Source organism: Schistocerca cancellata, chromosome 2, assembly GCF_023864275.1.
Source record: "Schistocerca cancellata isolate TAMUIC-IGC-003103 chromosome 2, iqSchCanc2.1, whole genome shotgun sequence".
Lineage (NCBI taxonomy): Eukaryota > Metazoa > Arthropoda > Insecta > Orthoptera > Acrididae > Schistocerca > Schistocerca cancellata.
Genome location: NC_064627.1, coordinates 1,072,603,236 through 1,072,629,102, shown reverse-complemented (window position 1 = coordinate 1,072,629,102; position 25,867 = coordinate 1,072,603,236). Strand labels below are relative to the sequence as shown.

General features: G+C 40.0%; 1 protein-coding gene across 1 annotated transcript in view; it reads right to left on the bottom strand.

The window, feature by feature from the left end:
- Positions 1-25,867, bottom strand: part of LOC126163070 (uridine 5'-monophosphate synthase) — a 106,048-nt gene that overhangs the window by 37,100 nt on the left and 43,081 nt on the right. Inside the window, exon 4 of the mRNA XM_049919975.1 lies at positions 23,457-23,580. Coding sequence (XP_049775932.1) covers positions 23,457-23,580 — 124 coding nt within the window. The remainder of the gene's footprint in view (positions 1-23,456; positions 23,581-25,867) is intronic.

Sequence of the window (25,867 nt, the reverse complement as noted above, 5' to 3'; positions counted from 1 at the left end):
GGTCCCACTTTCCTACTGATGGATAATAATGCACGGCCCCACTGAGCTGCCATCGTGGTGGAGTACCTTGAAACAGAAGATATCAGGTGAATGGAATGGCCTGCCTGTTCCACAGACCTAAACCCCAACAAGCACGTCTGGTATGCTTTCAGTTGATATATCGCTGCATGTCTTCAAACCCCTACGCCATTCAGGAGCTCCGACAGGCACTGGTGCAAGAATGGAGGCTATACCCCGGCTGCTGCTCGACCACCTGATCCAAAGTATGCCAACCCATTGTGTGGGCTGTGTACGTGTGCATGGTGATCATATCCCGTATGGGTGTCGGGGTACATGCGCAGGAAACAGTGGCATTTTGTAGCACATGTGTTTCGGGATGGTTTTCTCAACTTATCACAAATACTGTGGACTTACAGATCTGTGTCATGTGTGTTCCCTATGTGCCTATGCTATTAGCACCAATTTTGTGTAGTGCCACATTCTGCAATTATCCTCAATTTATGAGTGTGAGTGTACATTGGTACTCCTGTGGACTCATGTAATGGAGTCAACTCTTTTCCCAACTTGCATATGAACTGACGTGTCTTTACTTTTTCCCCCGTTACATCCTTACTCATGCATTGGCCATTCTTCAAATTGTAAAGTCGGGTAATTTCGTTGATAGCATCAACGTTTTACTTGGTTTCGTAGTGTGCCTCTGATTCTGATTGCTTTTTAGGCTGTCATTCATTGATAGTAACTGTGTCATGCACTGAACTCAAATGAAGCACCTTTTTACGTTTTTTTCCCCCCAGTTAGCGTTTTAGAGTATCACTTTGCTTATAAAGTATAGTTGTGTGCAAAGGTGCTACAGCAGATTTTGCTGTTTGAGGAATCTCCCGTATAGATTTTTTCACTATGTCGGCATAAATTTGCTCTTAAGTTTCAAACTTTATGCAAGGTATTTGGTTCAGAAACATGTAATATTTCTGCCTGCAGAAAGAGAGGGTATAAGATGCATTACAACATGCTCTGCAGGAGTACCATCTGCTCAACTTTGCTTAGGGAAGGAAAACCAGTCATCTAATATCTAGAATTTTTATCAACTGGAAGCTGAAATTATTTCGAATTTGACAGGTTTACTTCTCATATACTGAATGGAATCATCATCTGATACTGAAATCAAATATTTTAAAACTTCTTTATCAGACGAACCACATCCTGGAAATGCCATTATGAAGCAACTGGAATGTGATCAACACGAACTGTGCCATTTCAGCAATAAAGCTTCCTTCTTCATCAGCAAAGGGTCTGCAGAATGCTATAAACCGATCGAGAAAGGAAATGCGGATAGGTCCAAAATCTATTGATCACACATCCGTACCTGTCAAAAAGACGGAAGACGATCCTTCATTGTACCACTTTTCAGATAGGATCTACACGCATGGTTCATACTTTGCAGACGTTTACCTCACACATATTTGTTATAAGTAATAGAAAAAGGAAACTGTAAAATAAACCATTTACAAGAAATACGTCTACTAAAGCAGAGCACCCATCAAAGGTGCGGTCCTAGTGTTAACTATCGCGCACAGTGCAAGCTTTGGCTAGGGTATATCTTCGCAAGGAAGACTTGACTGTAGTATGAAGCGATTCCGGATTAGCGACAGACATGAAGACACCAGTCATCCAACTGGTAGAGGGGAGGAAAATATAGGTACTACAAAGGCGAAAAAGGGAAGATATTATAAGCACTATTTATTGCTAGGCTTAACGAAAAGTACAATCAATTGCAAACAACATGTGCAGTGTTTAAAACCCAGTTGTCTTTGGTTCACGTTCACTTAATCATTTGGAGCAGCAGTACTCTGTTGACGAGCCTGAAGCATTAGCAGTCTTATTTGCTCTGGAAAAATTTAAGCTATATTTGGAGCACCAGATGTTTGAACTTCAGACTGACAATCAGGCCATTCATTGGGTGCTGGGGCACCCTAGAAGAACTGGGCAGATAGCTTGATGGGCGATAAGAATATTAGCTTTTTAGTTCACGGTTAAGACACATCAAGGGCGTGGGCAACATTGTTGTGGACACCTTAAGTCAAATGTTTGAGGATCAGGACCAGGATGAACAACATCTGGAGAGAGATCGTCAGTTGTCCTATGAGATCAATGATATATTAGCAAAGTATCCTGAACTGCTTCACAGAATTGAAAATTATCAGAATCAGAGTTCAAGTTAGTGATCGAAAGACCAACAAGGGTAAGGATAGCTACCCCTACCTATTGAAAAATGAGATTTTGTGTTTTCAGACATGGGGTGAAACTCGTGCAAGAGCTGTGGTCCCTGCGTCTGCAGCAGTTTTTTTTCTATGTTACTGTCATGTGTCCCCAATGGGCAGTCACATTAGAATGTTTAAAACTAGGAAGAAGGTTAAGAAAGATTTTGCTGGGTAGGTATGGACAAGGACAAGAAGGTTTGTCAAGGAATGTCAAGAGTGCACTTCTAGTAAGCGTGCACTGCATACCTTGATGAGATACAGGGCCTCATGACCAGCCAAGTGTCCTATGGAAAGAATATTTGTAGATTTTGTGGGTCCAATGCCATGTTCTAAGAAAGGCTGTGTGTGTGTGTGTGTGTGTGTGTGTGTGTGTGTTTTCCTAGTTGAGTCCTTCTGTCTTATAATGCTACCAATTTCACCTCCAAGGAATTAAGGAATTTAATAATTTTTTATTTGACATGGGATGAAATATCACCGGATTACACAGTACAATTCAAAATCCCTCTCTTGCTGAAACAGTCAACCTAAATCTCCAGGTAGCTCTTATCACTTACCATCAAAAGAATCAGTCAAATTGGGGTGAGGCCTTGAATTGGTTAGCCTATGTCTTTAATATGGAAACACACGAGAGCCATCTGAAAGTGCCTGCTCAACTGATGTTTGCTTAAATCCTGAATTCTCCACAGTGCAACTTGCAGGGAATTGAGGATTTGTTACCTAAGAGAGTCTCACCTTCCGACATTAAAGAGCACTGGTGTAAGGCCTGGAGAAACGAGAAATCCATTATAATCAAAACAGTGTTTTGGAAGAATTTTGCAGCCATGAGCAAGGCCATCAAAAAAATCTCTAAGAAATTGCTGCCCTGGTTTAAGTCTCATCATCATTCAGGGGTGTGTTATGCTGGTCACAGTTAGACTGCAAGATACTCAGAGCAGTAACGTTCTTTGGGCACACCTATCACAAATTAAGCCATTTGGTTCATAAGCATTGAAGCGTTGTCCACTGGATACAGCTCACCTTCATGGGTACCATGATGTTCAGGGGGGTGGGGGGTTAGCCAGTTGGTTTCCTCCTCCAGCAATTTGCATTTCGCGTTGTTGCAGTTCTACCATAGTTCCTATGTATTCCACAGGATACTGATTATGCCTAGGTGCATGACTGACATTGCAGTCGCACTAGCGGCATCAAAGGTGACAGTTTGAGTAGTGCAAGCTAGGCTGGGTGTTCAGTTCTCGACTGCCGGTGTTCACGACCACAGAATTGCACAGGGGCACTTCAGCAATGAGGCAAAATTGTGTTGTGGCTGCTGATAGCATGTGTGTGTTGGCATTCAGCTCTGAAAAAGTGTTTAAATACATCTGTGGTGGTTTAGTTCTATGTTGCTGTCCATTTTGGTTATTACTTGGGTTCAGTCAAGATTTGCAGTTTAGCTCAGCTGGTCATTCCTATTGTCTTGCTTTAATGTTTCCAGCCAGGTTTGTTTAAATGGTGAATAGTATCGTCATAAAGTTTATTTCTACCTTAAGACGACAACGCTATTAGACCATGCTGACGATAAGAAGCTGTGTGGTGTTAGCACTGTGGTTGATTACGAGAACTGGCTAAGACAGCTGTATTGGTTCCTTAACTTCTTGCTCGTGGCTTCTATCATATTAAGGTGCCAGTAATGACTGCAAACTGTCAGTGTTATTCTCCAACTCTTTGTGAAGTATTGATTTCCTTGTCTTGTTTTGAGGTACAGTCATTGTGAGTTATTGCAAGGACCAGCTCTGACAACAGCTGTGCTTAGTAATATTATTGCTAAGGAGAGATACAAAAACACGTCCCCCATAGTAAAATGCTGTGTTTGGTTCTCCTTGTCTTGTTGTGGTGTGGTGAGCCCTTTGTGAAATGTTGTAAGGATTACTTCTGGCGGCATGTTGGTGGTAAATTTTCATTAGTTGCAACAGAATGTTAGCACATGGACCCGCCCTAGTAGGCTGATGGAAAGGATCGTTATTCAGCAAAGATACAATTTTTTGCTGTGGTGATTCTGAATCATTTGAAGTAGTGTACTTCGCTTCTATAGAATAGTAAGGTGGTGCACCACAGCAGTTAGGAAAATTTTAAGTAAGAGTGTTTGTCTGCGACTGATGAGCTGGGTACGGTAGCAAAATGGTTCAAATGGCTCTGAGCACTATGGGACTCACCTGCTGTGGTCATAAGTCCCCTAGAACTTAGAACTACTTAAACCTAACTAACCTAAGGACATCACACACATCCATGCCCGAGGCAGGATTCGAACCTGCGACCGTAGCGGTCGTGCGGTTCCAGACTGTAGCGCCTTTAACCGCTCGGCCACTCCGGCCGGCTGGGTACGGTAGCAAAAGATTACTTAACATTGTTTTGCGCAGCGCTTTAGTGCCCTCGTGGTTACAGCCTGGCCAGTGTTCAGCCTCACTTGTGTTGCTACAGCCTGTTAAGGTTAAGCTACCACTTGCGGCTGTGATCCTGTGAGCATATAGCGCGTCTGTGTGACAGTAGCTTATTGTTTGGATGCAGTGGTTGCTGAGCTTGGCCAGTATTAAGATTAGTGTAGTAAGTTTTAAAGGCTTTCTTGCTCAGCTCTGTTAGCCTATTCTGTTTGAATGTAATAATTAGCACTTGGCCAGTGTAAAGTTTTATTTAGCATAGCTTACATTAGTAATCATGCACTTGGTTGTTATTAAGATTAAGTTGTAAGCACCTTGTTGCTAAAGCTTTACTCTGTTTTACCTGCCACTTATGTGTTTGATGGTTAAAACCTTATCCTACTATTGAAGTTGCTTACTGTCCTTTCTGGTTCTGTGATATTTACACTTATTCTGGGGCTAAGTAGTTGAGCTTTGCTATTTAACTGTTCATTGGAACCTTAAGCTGTTAAGCCCACAGCTAGGACTGCACTAAGTTACTTCCAGGATGGAGGTGGTGACTGACGCCTGAGGGAGGACTCTAACCTCCGATGGGGGGAGTCGCGCGAACTGCGGCAAGGTGCCTCAGACCGCGTGGCTACCCCACGCGGCAACAGAAAGATGTACTAGCAGAGGGGTTTACTGATCAATGTCTATATGAGTAAAGGCACAAGAGACCAATTTCTGCATTAACATAATAGATCAAAAGCAGGCCAATCAAGCACAACACATGTTCATAATAAGGCATATAAGCACTGAACAGATAAGGTTGCTACAGATTAGCACAGTATGGATTCAGTGCAAGCTCCAGAAGGACATTTTGTTTTGCTATTATGGAGGTATAGCAATCTGAAGAGTTAAAGTTCTGTTTAAGTACTTAACTACTTGTTTACCAAATGATACTCCACCAGTTTCAAGTTCCTAGTCCTGAAAAAGGGACAGTCATGGCAGAACATTACCCCTTACCTTCTAGCATGTCCCCACTAATTCGCCTCAACGATAGCCTCACTGGTGTCTGTAAGAATCAACAACTGCACCAGCACACGTACACATACAATAAGAGGTGGTAGAATCTTGTTCCCACACCTTTTTTTTTTTTGTCGTCTTTAGTCCTGGGACTGGTCTGATACAGCTCTCCATGCCACTCTATCCTGTGCAAGCTGCTTCATCTCCCAGTACCTACTGCAACCTACATCCTTCTGAATCTGCTTAGTGTATTCATCTCTTGGTCTCCCTCTACGATTTTTACCCTCCATGCTGCCCTCCAATATTAAATTTGTGATCCCTTGATGCCTCAGAACATGTCCTACCAACCGATCCCTTCTTCTAGTCAAGTTGTGCTACAAACTCCTTTTCTCCCCAATTCTATTCAATACCTCCTCATTAGTTATGTGACCTACCCATCTAATCTTCAGCATTCTTCTGTAGCACCACATTTCGAAAGCTTCTATTCTCTTCCTATCCAAACTATTTTTCGTCCACGTTTCACTTCCGTACATGGCTACACTCCATACAAATACTTTCAGAAACGACTTCCTGATACTTAAATCTATACTTGATGTTAACAAATTTCTCTTCTTCAGAAACGCTTTCCTTGCCATTGCCAGTCTACATTTTATATCCTCTCTACTTCGACCATCATCAGTTATTTTGCTCCCCAAATAGCAAAACTCCTTTACTACTTTAAGTGTCTCATTTCCTAATCTAATTCAGTCAGCATCACTCGACTTAATTCAACTACATTCCATTATCCTCGTTTTGCTTTTGTTGATGTTCATCTTATATCCTACTTTCAAGACACTGTCCATTCCGTTCAGCTGCTCTTGCAGGTCCTTTCCCTGTCTCTGACAGAATTACAATGTCATCGGCAAACCTCAAAGTTTTTATTTCTCCTCCATGGATTTTAATACCTACTCCGAATTTTTATTCTGTTTCCTTCACTGCTTGCTCAATATACAGATTGAATAACATCGGGGAGAGACTACAACCCTGTCTCCCTCCCTTCCCAACCACTGCTTCCCTTTCATGCCCCTCAACACTTATAACTGCCATCTGGTTTCTGTACAAATTGTAAATAGCCTTTCGTTCCCTGTATTTTACCCCTGCCACCTTCAGTATTTGAAAGAGTATTCCAGTCAACATTGTCAAAAGCTCTCTCTAAGTCTACAAATGCTAGAAACGTAGGTTTGCCCTTCCTTAATCTAGCTTCTAAGATAAGTCGTAGGGTCAGTATTGCCTCACGTGTTCCAACATTTCTACGGAATCCAAACTGATCTTCCCCGAGGTCGGCTTCTACTAGTTTTTCCATTTGTCTGTAAAGAATTCGCATTAGTATTTTGCAGATGTGACTTATTAAACTGATAGTTCAGTAATTTTCACATCTGTCAACACCTGCTTTCTTTAGGATTGGAATTATTATATTCTTCTTGAAGTCTGAGGGTATTTCCCCTGTTCCATACATCTTGCTCACCAGATGGTAGAGTTTTGTCAGGACTGGCTCTCCCAAGGCCATCAGTAGTTCCAATGGAATGTTGTCTACTCCCGGGGCCTTGTTTCGACTCAAGGTCTTTCAGTGCTCTGTCAAACTCTTCACGCAGTGTCTTATCTCCCATTTTATCTTCATCTACGTCCTCTTCCATTTCCATAATATTGTCCTCAAGTACATCGCCCTTGTATAGATCCTCTGTATACTCCTTCCACCTTTCTGCTTTCCCTTCTTTGCTTAGAACTGGGTTACCATCTGAGCTCTTGATGTTCATACAAGTGGTTCTCTTATCTTCAAAGGTCTCTCTAATTTTCCTGTAGGCAGTATCTATCTTACCCCTAGTGAGATAAGCCTCTACATCCTTACATTTGTCCTCTAGCTTAGCCATTTTGCACTTCCTGTCGATCTCATTTTTGAGGCGCTTGTATGCCTTTCTGCCTGCTTCATTTACTGCATTTTTATATTTTCTCCTTTCATCAATTAAATTCAATATATCTTCTGTTATCCAAGGATTTCTACTAGCCCTTGTCTTTTTACCTACTTGATCCTCTGCTGCCTTCACTACTTCATCCCTCAGAGTTACCCATTCTTCTTCTACTGTATTTGTTTCCCCCATTCCTGTCAATTGTTCCCTTATGCTCTCCCTGAAACTCTGTACAACCTCTGGTTCTTTCAGTTTATCCAGGTCCCATCTCCTTAAATTCCCACCTTTTTGCAGTTTCTTCAGTTTTAATCTACAGGTCATAACCCACAGATTGTGGTCAGAGTCCGCATCTGCCTCTGGAAATGTCTTACAATTTAAAACCTGGTTCCTAAATCTCTGTCTTACCATTATATAATCTACCTGAAACCTTTCAGTATCTCCAGGCTTCTTCCATGTATACAGCCTCCTTTTATGATTCTTGAAACAAGTGTTAGCTATGATTAAGTTGTGCTCTGTGTAAAATTCTACCAGGCAGCTTCCTCTTTCATTTCTTAGCCCCAGTCCATGTTCACCTACTACTTTTTCTTCTCTCCCTTTTCCCACTACCGAATTTCAGTCACCCATGACTTAAATTTTCGTCACCTTTCACTATCTGAATAATTTCTTTTATTTCATCATACATTTCTTCAATTTCTTCATCATCTGCAGAGCTAGTTGGCATATAAACTTGTACTACTGTAGTAGGCGTGGACTTCGTATCTATTTTGCCACAATAATGCGTTCACTATGCTGTTTGTAGTAGCTTACCTGCATTCCTATTCTCCTATTCATTATTAAACCTACTCCTGCATTACCCCTATTTGATTTTGTGTTTATAACCCTGTAGTCACCTGATCAGAAGTCTTGTTCCTCCTGCCACCGAACTTCACTAATTCCCACTATATCTAACTTTAACCTATCCATTTCCCTTTTTAAATTTTCTAACCTACCTGCCCGATTAAGTGATCTGACATTCCACGCTCCGATCCGTAGAATGCCAGTTTTCTTTCTCCTGATAACGACATCCTCTTGAGTAGTCCCCGCCCGGAGATCCGAATGGGGGACTATTTTACCTCCGTAATATTTTACAAAGAGGACGCCATCATCATTTAATCATACAGTAAAGCTGCATGCCCTCGGGAAAAATTATGGCTGTAGTTTACCCTTGCTTTCAGCCGTTCGCAGTACCAGCACAGCAAGGCCGTTTTGGTTATTGTTACAAGGCCAGATCAGTCAATCATCCAGACTGTTGCCCTTGTAACTACTGAAAAGGCTGCTGCCCCTCTTCAGGAACCACACGTTTGTCTGGCCTCTCAACAGATACACCCCCCCCGTTGTGGTTGCACCTACGGTACGGCTATCTGTATCGTCGAGGCACGCAAGCCTCTGTGTTGATAAAGAATATTTCTGAATGATGTAATGACGCGGAAGTCTTTACACCAGTCAATACTGATTCATGTACAAACCATGTGTTAAATTTTTGGATTGTTCCATATTTCACATTCCTTCCACCAGCAAATTCATCACTGTCAAGCTATACAATGAATCTAGATTCATGGGACAGCAAAAGGGAGCTCCATTGGGTGTGCCCTGTCCATGTTTCTGCACCTTATGTCTTTGGATACTGCCATGCCAACTGACTAATGGACCACATATCAATGGGATATGAGGATAATGGCCACCTGTACGAAGATGACGGCTAACAGTTTTGGGCTACTAGTGTTTGCAATGTTGCTGCAACGTAGATACATTCGACATGCTATACGATGATTTACGAGCACTAGTTAGGGACCTGAAAAATTTGCATTCGTGATGAATGTGAATATGGATGCAAATTTTGCCTCAAAATGTGATGATGGGAATTTATCTAACTAATAATAGTCCATAGCAAGCTTTATCTAGATGTACTATTTTTTAATTACTGGTATTACACAATATATGCCAAATGCAAATTTGGAAAGAGCATGTGCATAAGAACATGTTTTCAAAATAAAGATCACATTAATGGACAAGCTCAATGATGTAACAGTGTGCTCTTAAGTTACGCTCTGGTCCCATGTCAACTGTGAGATGGTGAATAGCCTCTATAAGATATACACCATGTATTGTAATTGAGGACTCAGCCACAGGACTAGCACTTTAGAAAAAGAAACACATATATTTGCCTGTTAGCTAAAGTTGGTATTATGTTGATACTTTAAAATGGAAGCTTTAAGTGCGGCTGTTGAACTATGGTTGCATACGATTTATACGATTTCTGTAGAGATGGGGTCTGAACTATCTCGTTTATGATGCTGCCAAGCTGACAAACAACTGTGTGGTAGAAGTTACTGAATGCTTTGCTTTGCTTTGTGCGTAACTCTTTCTTTTATTATTTTGAAATGAGTGAAGATGCTGCTAAGACATTGTTGGTTCTATCTGTAACACTATCAACTAAAAGTCGCGTACCTATGAGTACTTGCAGTAGGGCTCTGCCATATATTAATCAGGGTTTCTATGCTACAGATTTGAAACCAATGTTATGAAGGTTTTGCCGTTAATAAACTGGGTCTGAAAAGAACATAATGTTGAAAAACTCCTTAAATAAGAAGAACTCTGTTGACCAGCTAGGAAATGCTGCTGCTTCTCAACAGTCAATCACTTTTTGCAAGAACAGAGAGAGAGAGAGAGAGAGAGAGAGAGAGAGAGAGAGAGAGAGAGAGAGAGAGAGAGAGAGAGAGAGAGCAGACAATTTTGGGACAAAATTTGTTTAAGTCTTTGCAAAAGTATGCATTCCACACAAGAAACTATTTAGAGAGAATAAAAACCATTTATTCTCTTATTATTATTTCTTTCCTTTCTCAGACGTTATGTCTGGCTAAAAATGGAAAGTGACGCGGACCTTGATCAAGCGTCACTTCCCTTTAACTGTGCGGTATATGTTACATTGCATTTAGGAACTTTCGGGTAATTGAACATGTATCAATAATTACAGATTTCTGTAATTGTATATATATGTTTGGATGTAGCTGTATTGCGTTGATGTACTGGTGGATACTGTGTGGTATGACTCCTGTAGTTGACAGTATAATGTCAATTTTATCCTGATGCCACATGTCCTTGACTTCCTCAGCCAGTTGGATGTATTTTTCAATTTTTTCTCCTGTTTTCTTTTGTATATTTGTTGTATTGGGTATGGATATTTCGATTAGTTGTGTTAATTTCTTCTTCTTGTCGGTGAGTATGATGTCAGGTTTGTTATGTGGTGGTGTTTTATCTGTTATAATGGTTCTGTTCCAGTATAATTTGTATTCATCATTCTCTAGTGCATTTTGTGGTGTATACTTGTATGTGGAAACGTGTAGTTTTATTAGTTTATGTTGTATGGCAAGCTGTTGATGTATTATTTTTGCTACATTGTCATGTCTTCTGGGGTATTCTGTATTTGCTAGTATTGTACATCTGCTTGTGATGTGGTCTACTGTTTCTATTTGTTGTTTGCAAAGTCTGCATTTATCTGTTGTGGTATTGGGATCTTTAATAATATGCTTGCTGTAATATCTGGTGTTTATTGTTTGATCCTGTATTGCAATCATGAATCCTTCCATCTCACTGTATATATTGCCTTTTCTTAGCCATGCGTTGGATGCATCTTGATCGATGTGTGGCTGTGTTAGATGATACGGGTGCTTCGCATGTAGTTTTTTCTTTTTCCAATTTACTTTCTTCGTATCTGTTGATGTTATGTGATCAAAAGGGTTGTAGAAGTGGTTATGAAATTGCAGTGGTGTAGCCGATGTATTTATACGAGTGATTGCTTTGTGTATTTTGCTAGTTTCTGCTCATTCCATAAAGAATTTTCTTAAATTGTCTACCTGTCCATAATGTAGGTTTTCTATGTTGACAAATCCCCTTCCTCCTTAATGTGAATCTTTCTGTTGCTGAATGTGTGTGATGTATTCTATATTTGTGGCATTGTGATCGTGTAAGTGTATTGAGTGCTTCTGGGTCTGTGTTACTCCATTTCACTACTCCAAATGAATAGGTCAGTAATGGTCTAGCATAGGTATTTATAGCTTTTGTCTTGTTTCTTGCTGTCAATTCTGTTTTCAGTATTTTTGTTAGTCTTTGTCTATAGTTTTCTTTTAGTTCTTTAATATTTGTATTATCTATTCCAATTTTTTGTCTGTATCCTAGATATTTATATGCATCTGTTCTTTCCATCGCTTCTATGCAGTCGCTGTGGTTATCCAATATGTAATCATCTTGTTTAGTGTGTTTACCCTTGACTATGCGATTTCTCTTAGATTCGTCTGTTCCAAAAGCCATATTTATATCATTGCTGAATACTTCTGTTATCTTTAGTAATTGGTTGAGTTGTTAATTTGTTGCTGCCAGTAGTTTCAGATCATCCATGTATAGCAAATGTGTGATTTTGTGTTGGTATGTTCCAGTAATATTGTATCCATAATTTGTATTATTTAGCGTGTTGGATAGTGGGTTCAGAGCAAGGCAGAACCAGAAAGGACTTAATGAGTCTCCTTGGTATATTCCACGCTTAATCTGTATTGGCTGTGATGTGATATAATTTGAATTTGTTTGGATATTAAGTGTGGTTTTCTGGTTTTTCATTACTAGGTTTAGGAACTGTATCAATTTAGGATCTACTTTGTATATTTCCAATATTTGTAGTAACCATGAGTGGGGTACACTATCAAAAGCTTTCTGATAATCAATGTATGCATAGTGTAGTGACCTTTGTTTAGTTTTAGCTTGATATGTCACCTCTGCATCTATTATCAGTTGCTCTTTACGTCCTCATGCTCCTTTGCAGCAGCCTTTTTGTTCTTCATTTATAATTTTGTTCTGTGTTGTATGTGTCATTAATTTCTGTATAATAAATGAAGTTAATATTTTGTATATTGTTGGTAGGCATGTTATGGGGCGATATTTAGCTGGATTTGCTGTGTCTGCTTGATCTTTAGCTTTGAGATAAGTTATTGCATGTGTAAGTGTATCAGGGAATGTGTGTGGGTGTGCAATGTAACTGTTAAATAATTTAGTTAGATGTAAATGTGTTGAGGTGAACTTCTTTAGCCAGAAATTTGCTATTTTATCTTTTCCAGGGGCTTTCCAATTGTGCGTAGAATTAATTGCTAGGGTGACTTTATGTTGCAAAATTATCACTTCAGGCATTTGTGGTATCATCTTGTATGTGTCTGTTTCTGCTTGTATCCACTGTGCATGCCTGTTATGTTGTACCGGGTTTGACCATCTGTTGCTCCAGAAGTGTTCCATGTCTGTTATGTTTGGTGGATTGTCTATTTTAATGTGTGTGTTATCTATTGTTTGGTAAAATCTCTATTGGATTGTGTTGAATGTTTGGTTTTGTTTCGTTCTATTTTCACTTTTTTTGTATCTTCTAAGTCGTTTGGCCAATGCTTGTAATTTCTGCTTCTTTTCATCTAATTCCTCTATCGCTCTTGTTGTGAGATTTTACCTAACCTTTTTCGTTTTTGTCTGGTATTTCATTTCTTATAAATTGTGTTAGCTGTCCGATGTCTTTTCTCAGTTTTTCTATTCTGATCTGTAGCCTGTGTTGCCATGCTGGTTTTGAGGGTTTCTTCTGTGTGTTGGTTTGTTCTGATCTCTGCCTAGTGTGTATATTTAGTGTAGTGAGTGCTCCTATATAAACCAGTAGTTGTAACTCTTCCATACTTGTGTTTTCATTTATTTTGTTGTGTATGATTGTGTTGATAGTTTTTATTGTTGTTTCGACTTGTGGGTTATTTGGCCGTCTATGCAAGAATGGTCTAATGTCTGTATTTGTGTCTTTGTATTCTATATATGTCAGCTGAAATTTCTCTTCAATATCTAACAAGTGTGTCTCTTCGTGTTCTATTTGTGCTTGTTCTGGTGGCTGTCTTAAGATTTCGTTTTCCTCTGATTGTTTAATTGATGCGTGTTGGTCATTGTTTGTTTGCTCTGGGATGTTTGAGTCCAATACTGTATTTTCTTCTTCTTCTTCTGATTGCACATTATTTTGTTCCAGTATTTGTTGTACTTGTTGTTTGATGTCTTCTAATTCTGACTGGGGTATCCTGTAATTTTTTATTATTACATAGATCTGATCAGCAGTCATTCTGTTAAAAATTTTAATTCTGGATATCTGGTAATAAATTTTGTGTATACTTGTGATCTGTATCCAGTTGTGTTGGTTCCTAAGTTTGTTGCTTGATAATAACAGAACATGAGGTTTTGGTTAACTTCATCTGACCATCTCATCCTCTGTCTGTTTTCCTTCTAGAGTGGTTGCAGGAAGCATAGCCTGCAAAACACCTCTATTTGGCTTTAAATAATTTTCTGTGTGTCTAGCAGTGTCGTTACCATTGTGGACGGGCATAGCGTTTAAGCATCGTCCCCGACCATGGCAGTGCTTGTCCGAGGCTTCATTAGTTCTGTCCTGAACCAACTAATCACACTAAAAGGGGGGTTAGCCCTATTAGTGGTTTGTTCTTTTCGTCGCCTTTTGCAACCTGCAAAACATACCGGAGGCCTATTCTTTTCCCGGGCCTCCACGGGGTTTATTATTATTTCTTTCTTTACTTTCTCAGACATTAAGTCTGGTTAAAAATGGGAAGTGACGCGGACCTTGATCAAGCGTCACTTCCTTTTAACTGTACGGTATATGTTATATTGCATTTAGGAACTTTCGGGTAATTGAGCATGTATCAATAATTACGGATTTCTGTAGTTGTATATATATGTTTGGATGTAGCTGTATTGCGTTGATGTACTGGTGGATATTGCGTGGTATGACTCCTGTAGTTGATAGTATAATTGGTATAATGTCAACTTTATCCTGATGCCACATGTCCTTGACTTCCTCAGCCAGTTGGATGTATTTTTCAATTTTTTCTCCCGTTTTCTTCTGTATATTTGTTGTATTGGGTATGGATATTTCGATTAGTTGTGTTAATTTCTTCTTTTTATTGGTGAGTATGATGTCAGGTTTGTTATGTGGTGGTGTTTTATCTGTTATAATGGTTCTGTTCCAGTATAATTTGTATTCATCATTCTCTAGTACATTTTGTGGTGCATACTTGTATGTGGAAACATGTAGTTTTATTAGTTTATGTTGTATGGCAAGCTGTTGATGTATTATTTTTGCTACATTGTCATGTCTTCTGGGGTATTCTGTATTTGCTAGTATTGTACATCTGCTTGTGATGTGGTCTACTGTTTCTATTTGTTGTTTGCAAAGTCTGCATTTATCTGTTGTGGTATTGGGATCTTTAATAATATGCTTGCTGTAATATCTGGGTTTATTGTTTGATCCTGTATTGCAATCATGAATCCTTCCGTCTCACTGTATATATTACCTTTTCTTAGCCATGTGTTGGATGCGTCTTGATCTATGTGTGGCTGTGTTAGATGATACGGGTGCTTGCCATGTAGTGTTTTCTTTTTCCAATTTACTTTCTTTGTATCTGTTGATGTTATGTGATCTAAAGGGTTGTAGAAGTGGTTATGAAATTGCAATGGTGTGGCTGATGTATTTATATGAGTGATTGCTTTGTGTATTTTGCTAGTTTCTGCTCGTTCTAGAAAGAATTTTCTTAAATTGTCTACCTGTCCATAATGTAGGTTTTTTATATCTATAAATCCCCTTCCACCTTCCTTTCTGCTTAATGTGAATCTTTCTGTTGCTGAATGTAAGTGATGTATTCTATATTTGTGGCATTGTGATCGTGTAAGTGTATTGAGTGCTTCTAGGTCTGTGTCACTCCATTTCACTACTCCAAATGAGTAGGTCAATACTGGTATAGCATAAGTATTTATAGCTTTTGTCTTGTTTCTTGCTGTCAATTCTGTTTTCAGTATTTTTGTTAGTCTTTGTCTATATTTTTCTTTTAGTTCTTCTTTAATATTTGTATTATCTATTCCTATTTTTTGTCTGTATCCTAGATATTTATAGGTATCTGTTTTTTCCATCGCTTCTATGCAGTCGCTGTGGTTATCCAATATGTAATCTTCTTGTTTAGTGTGTTTTCCCTTGACTATGCTATTTTTCTTAGATTTGTCTGTTCCAAAAGCCATATTTATATCATTGCTGAATACTTCTGTTATCTTTAGTAATTGGTTGAGTTGTTGATTTGTTGCTGCCAGTAGTTTTAGATCATCCATGTATAGCAAATGTGTGATTTTGTGTGGGTATGTTCCAGTAATATTGTATCCATAATTTGTATTATTTAGCATGTTGGATAGTGGGTTCAGAGCAAGACAGAACCAGAAAGGACTTAATGAGTCTCCTTGGTATATTCCACGCTTAATCTGTATTGGCTGTGATGTGATGTTATCTGAATTTGTTTGGATATTAAGTGTGGTTTTCCAGTTTTTCATTACTATGTTTAGAAACTGTATCAATTTAGGATCTACTTTGTATATTTCCAATATCTGTAGTAACCATGAGTGGGGTACACTATCAAAGGCTTTTCGGTAATCAATGTATGCGTAGTGTAGGGACCTTTGTTTAGTTTTAGCTTGATATGTCACCTCTGTATCTATTATCAGTTGCTCTTTACATCCTCGTGCTCCTTTGCAGCAGCCTTTTTGTTCTTCATTTATAATTTTGTTCTGTGTTGTATGTGTCATTAATTTCTGTGCGATGACTGAAGTTAATATTTTGTATATTGTTGGTAGGCATGTTATGGGGCGATATTTAGCTGGGTTTGCTGTGTCTGCTTGATCTTTAGGTTTCAGATAAGTTATTCCTTGTGTAAGCGTATCAGGGACTGTGTATGGGTCTGCAATGTAACTGTTAAATAATTTAGTTAGATGTGAATACGTTGAGGTGAACTTCTTTAGCCAGTAATTTGCTATTTTATCATTTCCAGGGGCTTTCCAATTGTGTGTAGAATTAATTGCTCGGTTGACTTCATGTTGCAAAATTATCACTTCAGGCATTTGTGGTATCATCTTGTATGTGTCTGTTTCTGCTTGTATCCACTGTGCATGCCTGTTATGTTGTACCGGGTTTGACCATCTGTTGCTCCAGAAGTGTTCCATGTCTGTTATGTTTGGTGGATTGTCTATTTTAATGTGTGTGTTATCTATTGTTTGGTAAAATCTCTATTGGATTGTGTTGAATGTTTGGTTTTGTTTCCTTCTATTTTCACTTTTTTTGTATCTTCTAAGTCGTTTGGCCAATGCTTGCAATTTCTGCTTTTTTTCATCTAATTGCTCTATTGCTTCTTGTTGTGAGATTTTACCTAACCTTTTTCGTTTTTTGTCTGATATTTCATTTCTTATAAATTGTGTTAGCTGTCCGATGTCTTTTCTCAGTTTTTCTATTCTGATCTGTAGCCTGTGTTGCCATGCTGGTTTTGAGGGTTTCTTATGTGTGTTGGTTTGTTCTGATCTCTGCCTAGTGTGTATATTTAGTGTAGTGAGTGCTCCTATATAAACCAGTAGTTGTAACTCTTCCATAGTTGTGTTTTCATTTATTTTGTTGTGTATGATTGTGTTGATAGTCTTTATTGTTGTTTCGACTTGTGGGTTATTTGGCGGTCTATGCAAGAATGGCCTAATGTCTGTATTTGTGTCTTTGTATTCTATATATGTCAGCTGAAATTTATCTTCTATATCTAACATGTGTGTCACTTCGTGTTCTATTTGTGCTTGTTCTGGTGGCTGTCTTAAGATTTCATTTTCCTCTGATTGTTTAATTGATACGTGTTGGTCTTTGTTTGTTTGCTCTGGGATGTTTGAGTCCATTACTGTATTTTCTTCTTCTACTGATTGCACATTATTTTGTTCCAGTGTTTGTTGTACTTGTTGTTTGATGTTTTCTAATTCTGACTGGGGTATCCTGTTATTTTTTATTATCACACGGATCTGATCAGCTAGTCGTTGTTCTGTTAAAAATTTTAATTCCGGGTATCTGGTAATAAATGTTGTGTATACTTGTGATCTGTATCCAGTTGTGTTGGTTCCTAGGTTTGTTGCTTGGTAATAACAGAACATGAGGTGTCGATTAACTTCATCTGACCATCTCATCCTCTGTCTTTGTTTTCGTTCTAGGGTGGTTGCAGGAAGCATATCCTGCAAAACACCTCTATTTGGATTTAAATCATTTTCCAGTTGGCTAGCAGTGTCGTTACCATTGTGGGCGGGCATAGGGTTCAAGCGTCGTCCCCGACCATGACGGCACTTGTCCGAGGATTCTTTAGTTCTGTCCTGAACCAAGTAATCACACTAAAAGGGGGGTTAGCCCTATTAGTGGTTTGTTCTTTTCGTCGCCTTTTACGACTGGCAGAACATACCGGAGGCCTATTCTTTTCCCGGGCCTCCACGGGGTTTATTATTATTATTATTATTATTATTATTATTATTATTATTATTATTATTATTATTATTATTTCACCTTAGATCATGGTGTTTCCTTTTATTATTTTTTATTGTTTGTGATTTGTGATCAATTGAGTCTACAGGCACATGATTGGCACATTTTAAATTGATACATTTAAATCGATACATCTAATAATTCGCAAAAAAGAGAATGAAGATACTAATTCTGGCAAAAAAATAGATGCTAATTCTGCACAAAATACACTCCTGGAAATTGAAATAAGAACACCGTGAATTCATTGTCCCAGGAAGGGGAAACTTTATTGACACATTCCTAGGGTCAGATACATCACATGATCACACTGACAGAACCACAGGCACATAGACACAGGCAACAGAGCATGCACAATGTCGGCACTAGTACAGTGTATATCCACCTTTCGCAGCAATGCAGGCTGCTATTCTCCCATGGAGACGAGAGATGCTGGATGTAGTCCTGTGGAACGGCTTGCCATGCCATTTCCACCTGGCGCCTCAGTTGGACCAGCGTTCGTGCTGGACGTGCAGACCGCGTGAGAAGACGCTTCATCCAGTCCCAAACATGCTCAATGGGGGACAGATCCGGAGATCTTGCTGGCCAGGGTAGTTGACTTACACCTTCTAGAGCACGTTGGGTGGCACGGGATACATGCGGACGTGCATTGTCCTGTTGGAACAGCAAGTTCCCTTGCCGGTCTAGGAATGGTAGAACGATGGGTTCGATGACGGTTTGGATGTACCGTGCACTATTCAGTGTCCCCTTGACTATCACCAGTGGTGTACGGCCAGTGTAGGAGATCGCTCCCCACACCATGATGCCGGGTGTTGGCCCTGTGTGCCTCGGTCGTATGCAGTCCTGATTGTGGCGCTCACCTGCACGGCGCCAAACACGCATACGACCATCATTGGCACCAAGGCAGAAGCGACTCTCATCGCTGAAGACGACACGTCTCCATTCGTCCCTCCATTCACGCCTGTCGCGACACCATTGGAGGCGGGCTGCACAATGTTGGGGCGTGAGCGGAAGACGGCCTAACGGTGTGCGGGACCGTAGCCCAGCTTCATGGAGACGGTTGCGAATGGTCCTCGCCGATACCCCAGGAGCAACAGTGTCCCTAATTTGCTGGGAAGTGGCGGTGCGGTCCCTACGGCACTGCGTAGGATCCTACGGTCTTGGCGTGCATCCGTGCGTCGCTGCGGTCCGGTCCCAGGTCGACGGGCACGTGCACCTTCCGCCGACCACTGGCGACAACATCGATGTACTGTGGAGACCTCACGCCCCACGTGTTGAGCAATTCGGCGGTACGTCCACCCGGCCTCCCGCATGCCCACTATACGCCCTCGCTCAAAGTCCGTCAACTGCACATACGGTTCACGTCCACGCTGACGCGGCATGCTACCAGTGTTAAAGACTGCGATGGAGCTCCGTATGCCACGGCAAACTGGCTGACACTGACGGCGGCAGTGCACAAATGCTGCGCAGCTAGCGCCATTCGACGGCCAACACCGCGGTTCCTGGTGTGTCCGCTGTGCAGTGCGTGTGATCATTGCCTGTACAGCCCACTCGCAGTGTCCGGAGCAAGTATGGTGGGTCTGACGCACCGGTGTCAATGTGTTCTTTTTTCCATTTCCAGGAGTGTATATGCTAATCTTGCAAAATAAGATGCTACATTTTCAGTCCCTAGCAATAGGTAATGATCACCACTGGCTGAAGTTGCTTATTATGATCTTTTTTGAATATCTCTCACTGTTTGATAATGAGTCCAGTTATGAAGCTACACGCTGGAGCACTCAATGGCATTTGATATTTCACCCTCCTATTCTACTGATGGCTCACTATACCATAGACTGTTCACTAGGAATAATGAACAAACTTAACTTCAATAAGAAACTTACGGAAAATAAGAATTAAATCATTTAATTAAGGATAGCCATATTGGAATTTAACAGTGGTCACTTTATACACAGTAGCACTCCGCCTCAGTGCGTTGGCAGTAGCGTTGGTATTAATGAAGTGAAGAAAGCACATTGCTCAGAAACGTCTATGAGTTAGGTGTACCATCCTGAGGGGTGAAACTACATCTGCATCTATACTCTGCAAACCACCATGAAGTGCATGGCAGAGGTTATATCCCATTGTATCAATTATTAGGGTCCCTTCCTGTTTCATTCAAGTAAGGAGTGGGGGAGGATTATTTGTTTGAATGCCCCTGTGCATGCTGTAATTATTCTAATCTAATCCTCATGATCCCCATGTGAGCGATAATTGGGGGCTGTAGTATATTCGTAGAGTCATAATTTAAAGGTGGTTCTTGAAACTTCGTTAGCAGACTTTCTCGGGATACTTTATATCTATCTACAAGAGTCTGCCGGTTCTGTGACACTTTCCCACTGATCACACAAACATGGGACCATGCATGCTGCCCTTCTCTATATATGTTCAATATCTCCTGTTAGTGCTATTTGGTACAGGTCCCCCACTTCCCCAGTATTCTACCAATAAACCGAACTATACCACCCACTTTACCCACGACTGAGCCCATGTGATCATTCCATTTCATATCCCTACAGAGTATTACACCCAGTATTTGATTGAGGTGGCCAAGTCCAACACTGATTCATTGATGTTATAGTCATAGCATGCTATGTTTTTTTGTTTTGTGAAGTGTACAATTTTACATATCTGGACATTTAAAGCATGTTTCCAACCTTTGCACCACTTTGAAATCTTATCAAGATCTGACTGAATATTTATGCAACTTCTTTCAGAGAGTACTTCATTATAGACAGCCGCAAAAAGCCTGATGTTAGTATTAATACTGTCTGCAAGGTCAGTAACATACAACACGATCAGCAAGGATCCCAACACACTTACCTGGGGCACACCTGAAGTTATACATGTGACATTGACTCTCCATCCAAGATAACATGCTGCGTCTTCCCTATCAAAAACTCCTCAATCCAGTCACAAATTCCACTTGATATCCATATAATTGTACTTTTGGCAATAAGCATAAGTGTGGTACTGAGTTAACTGATTTTCAGAAAACAAGAAATACTGCACTACCTGACTGCCTGGATACAAAGCTTTCAGTGTGTCATGTGAGAAAAGTGCAAGTTGGGTTTCACATGATTGATGTTTTTGGAATCCATGATGGTTGGCATGGAGAAGGTCATTCTGTTCAAGATATCTCATTATGTTTGAGCTCAGAGTATGTTCCAAGATTCTACAAGAAATTGATGTCAAGCACACCGGACGGCAGTTTTGTCGATCACTTCTACTATCCTTTTTCTAAGAACTGGACACGGTTCTTTGTTCAAGTGATCTATGACAGATTATAGTTAGAAGAGGGGCTAACTCAGCCACAAATTCAGTACAGAATCTGGCTGGGATTCCACTGGGCCCTGGAACTTGGTTCAATTTTAATGATTTCAGCTGTTTCTCAGCACCACTGATACTAATACTTATTTCATTCATCTTTTCAGTGATACAACGATTAAATTGGGGCAATTCTCCTGGGTTTTCCCTTTAAAGAAACATCTGAAAATGGAGTTAAGCATTTCAGCTTTTGCTCTGCTATCCTCAATTTCAGTTCCTGACTCATTCTGAAGGGACTGGACTAACTTTGGTGTCATTAACAACCTGTACATATGACCAGAATTCCCCTGGATTTTGTGAAAGATCATTCGACAATATTCTGCTATGGCAGTAACTGAAAGTTTCTTTACATTGACTGTATACCACGGAGATTCTCTCCCATTATCAGCTGTTCTACTGGGTTCATATCTATCCAGTGGACGGTTAACTATTCTTTTCAATTTGAACCATAGTTTCTCTACATGCTCCTGCCCTGAAAGTTTAAAGTTCCTCACTGAGATATGACACTACTGATTTGTTATCTAGTTTTCTGAAGATATATATCTTCCTGCCTGTTTTAGTTATCCTTGTACTTTGGTAGTCATTGCTGCCAAGACCACATCACAGTCAGTGATACCATTTTCAATGTGGACGTCCTCAAAAAAAAACCACAACTATTTATTGCCATTAGATCCAATATATTTCCATTATCAGTGGAGTTTGGAACTATCTGCTGCAGGTAATTCTCAGAGAAGGCATACAGTAATGTTACACAGGATGTCTTCACACGCCAACCACTAACAAGACAGTGACTTTCCCAATTGATTGTTGGATGATTAAAGTCTCCACCGGATAATCACAGTACGATTGTGGAACTTACGTACAAGTAAACTGACGTTCTCTCTTAAGTTTTCAGTTACATCATGAGATGAGTCTAGTGGGTGATAAAAGGATCCAGTCATGTTATGCCCACCCCTGTCCAAAGTATGTGTAGTGACTCCAGTAAAAGTTTTGAAGGAAAAAAGGATCTCTCTGTAAGGGTAGTATAAAACATCTGTGTCTTTTACCTCAGTAAAGACTATAGTTTCGCAACTCCAAATATTAAATGTTATTTACATCAATTTTTTTACCACTGGGAATGATTTGTGCTGAGATTCCACAATAAACAATAGCTCCCCCCCCCCCCCCCACCCACCCACCCAATAAAACTAATCAAGTTCTACATCTATGTTTAGAATTATACTTTACAAACCACCATGAGGTGTGTGGCAGATCGTACATCCCATTGTACCCATTATTAGGGACTTTTTCCTATTGCATTCCTGTTGCATTCATGTATGGAGCACAGGAAAAATGATAGTTTGAATGCCTCTATGCATGCAGTAATTATTCTAATCTTATCCTCACGATCCACATGTGAGCGATACGTAAGGGGTTGTAGTATATTACTACAGTAATCATTTAGAGCTGGTTCTTGAAACTTTGTTAACAGACTTTCTCTGGATAGTTTATGCCCGTCTTCAAATTAGCAGTTCACAATTAAGTCTTCAATACTGTGTGACCTCTCCGGGTTACAGGTCATAGGAATAAATGTACACAATGTCTCCAATAGAACCACACTGGACACAGCATTATAGTACTGAAACTGACATTCCAATTTATGAATGTCCTAACAGTGCATAATATGAGGCTTCATTATGGATAGAATTCTAATTTAAAATAATTTTAAAAGAAAATGACCTCAAATATATGATTTGACCACTTCATAGAAATTGGAATAACTACATCAAACTTCCTTCTACCATGTTCTCAGTTTGCCCAATTCTGATGAAAAACAACTGATATTATAATGGGGCAGACGAACTAATAACAGGGACTAATGAATAACTACAGTTATAATTGTTTCTGAGGTATTAAAACTGTGTGACAGACCATGACTTGAACCTGAATATGGCTACAGATGAGTGAGAGTCTTTACTTTGCAACAAATGTTTAATCTGACAGTGAGGCTCATCACACCACACAGGCTAGTACAGAGTAGGAGTAGTTTCACAATGTAATTACAATTATGAATGCTAAAATGTGCAGACTTTACCTGCAGGTGCAACTGTAGTATTAATGTAATTGATCAGAGGAATCTGACTTGCTGATATGTATTTTCTTACACTGTCCACAACAGACATATCCACTTTTCCAGCCTCATGTAAAATATCCATAATCTGACAAAACAAAAAGAAAAAAAAATCATTTACAATTAGTGGAGCACAGGGCAGTTGACAAAGAAGACTGTCTTGAAAATGAGAGGAAAGCAGCAATTGCATAAAACTTAAATGATTGTAATAGATATATCTCTGCATATTCACATATCACATGGCCATAAATACACGGTGAAAATCAGTGTTCTGAAGAATGTCAAACACTGTGTTGTCGTATGGACCTAAGTTACAATATCAAGCTATCAGCTCCCGAGCCAACGCAATGTACTTTCACACTAAATTAGAGAATAATTAAGTGTAAATTATGCCATGGAAATGTGTCCCATGTGATAGCTCCATTCCATTCTGAGTTGCTGGAGTCTGTTGTCAAATGTGCCACGAGATGTGTTTGCCTGTGTGCGAATGGTGTGCATTTCTCTTTTGCTGATGGAGACTGTGGCTGAAAGCTTTATGGAAGCGTGTATTAATTGTGCCTGTCTGCAACAATGTACCTTCTTTACGATAAGTAGCAATATTTCTTTTCACACACTTAAGTGTACATTACGAAACACACAAAAATAAATGTGTGCAAAATTGAAGTAAACTGTGAAAAATATCCAAATGGGAAGAGTTCGCCGAGTTAATGATGATTAAATTTTACTTCCCAAGACTTTGTATAAAAGCTCATGATCTGAACCAAAATTTATTATGTGGCTGTTACTTATGTGATGACACACCACACACTGTTGTGTTTTACTTTGTAGTACAAATCCACGAGTCAGAGGAGGCAAATGAAGAGGAGTTCCATTCACCTTCACGGTCAGAAGTTAGTATGCTGTGGCTGTGTAACTGACTTTGTCACCTGCAGCTTCTTGCCCACACTTCCAATTATTCCCCCCCCCCCCCCCCCCCCCCCCCCCCCCCAATGACATACTGCCCTGTGCCCCAACAACTGGATGTAGTGGGATTTTGCATTTTTAGACTTTAGAATATATACAGATCACTTTGACTGCTACATTTACTATCTGACTATGCTGAATTCCCACATCTCCCTGCACCCAATAGAATATCATCTTTCTTTGTCGATTAAATGACGCAGAATGTCTACGACAGACTAGACAATATGGCTTGCAGTGTACTCAGAATCTGAGGAGATGAGTTCCATAGTTCTAATACAGCTCATGTGTTCCAGAAACCCTCAGACTGCATTTTCCTCCAGGTCATATACACTGACTTCGCAAGTAAAGCTTGAGGATGGATTGCAGAGCAGTCAACCAAATCCATAGTTCGGTGTACAAAAGGTGTGATAAAATAATATTGTCTGGGTGCAATTGTGTGCTCCCCATGTGCATTTGCGTAGTTTTAAAATCATCTTGAGCTGGTTCAGCTTCTAGGCAATAATGTAGCCACAGAGCAGGTCCAGATCACAACCCCCCCCCCCCCCCCCCAATAACCTAAATGAAATTACACACAATATAGCTGAAAAATACAAAAAGTGATCAAAAAGTTTCGACTTTAACACAGTGCTGCAGCTTATATGCAACATATGTTGGTATATAAGTGCTTATATGTGGGCAAGGAATTAGAGTGACATTTGTGTCTTTTCGGTGTGTGTGTGTGTGTGTGTGTGTGTGTGTGTGTGTGTGTGTGTGTGTGTAGGGGGGGGGGGGGGGGGGTAAATGAGGAAACATGAACTATGGTGATGTTATTACCAAATGTGTGTGACAAGTACCAGCATACTGTTTATCTTTTTCTTGGCTGGCAAAGAACAGACAATGGTAGACATCTATCAGACAATGGAGATAGTGTATGGGGCAGCATGTTAGTCAAAAACCAGAGTTGTGGAATGGTCTGACAAGGGGTGCTTCTGCTTGATGAAAACTCACATACCCATTTCTCAAATGTCATAACATGGAAATTACAGGAACTCAGGTGGGAAAAACTCTAGCACTGGCCATATAGTGTTGATCCCTTCCCATGTGATTATCATGTTTTTAGTCCTTTAAGAGTTGACCATTCCTGTCATCGAGGATAGGCAGCAAGCAGTTACAGACTTCTTCACGCATCGGGACATTGTATTTTACCAAATGGGTATCTTTAACCTTCTGCATCGGTAGGATGATTGCCTCAACACCCAAGGCGCTTTTGTCTGAATGGCATGCCAATTGTGCATGATGTGCTCCAGTTTCACAATGTGTCTACAAGATGGGTGCCATGGCAGCTGACTCCTGAAATGAGAGAACGACATGTTGATGCTTGTGAAGAACTTCTTTAGCGCTTTGAATGAGAAGATGATGGGTTCCTTGTACGA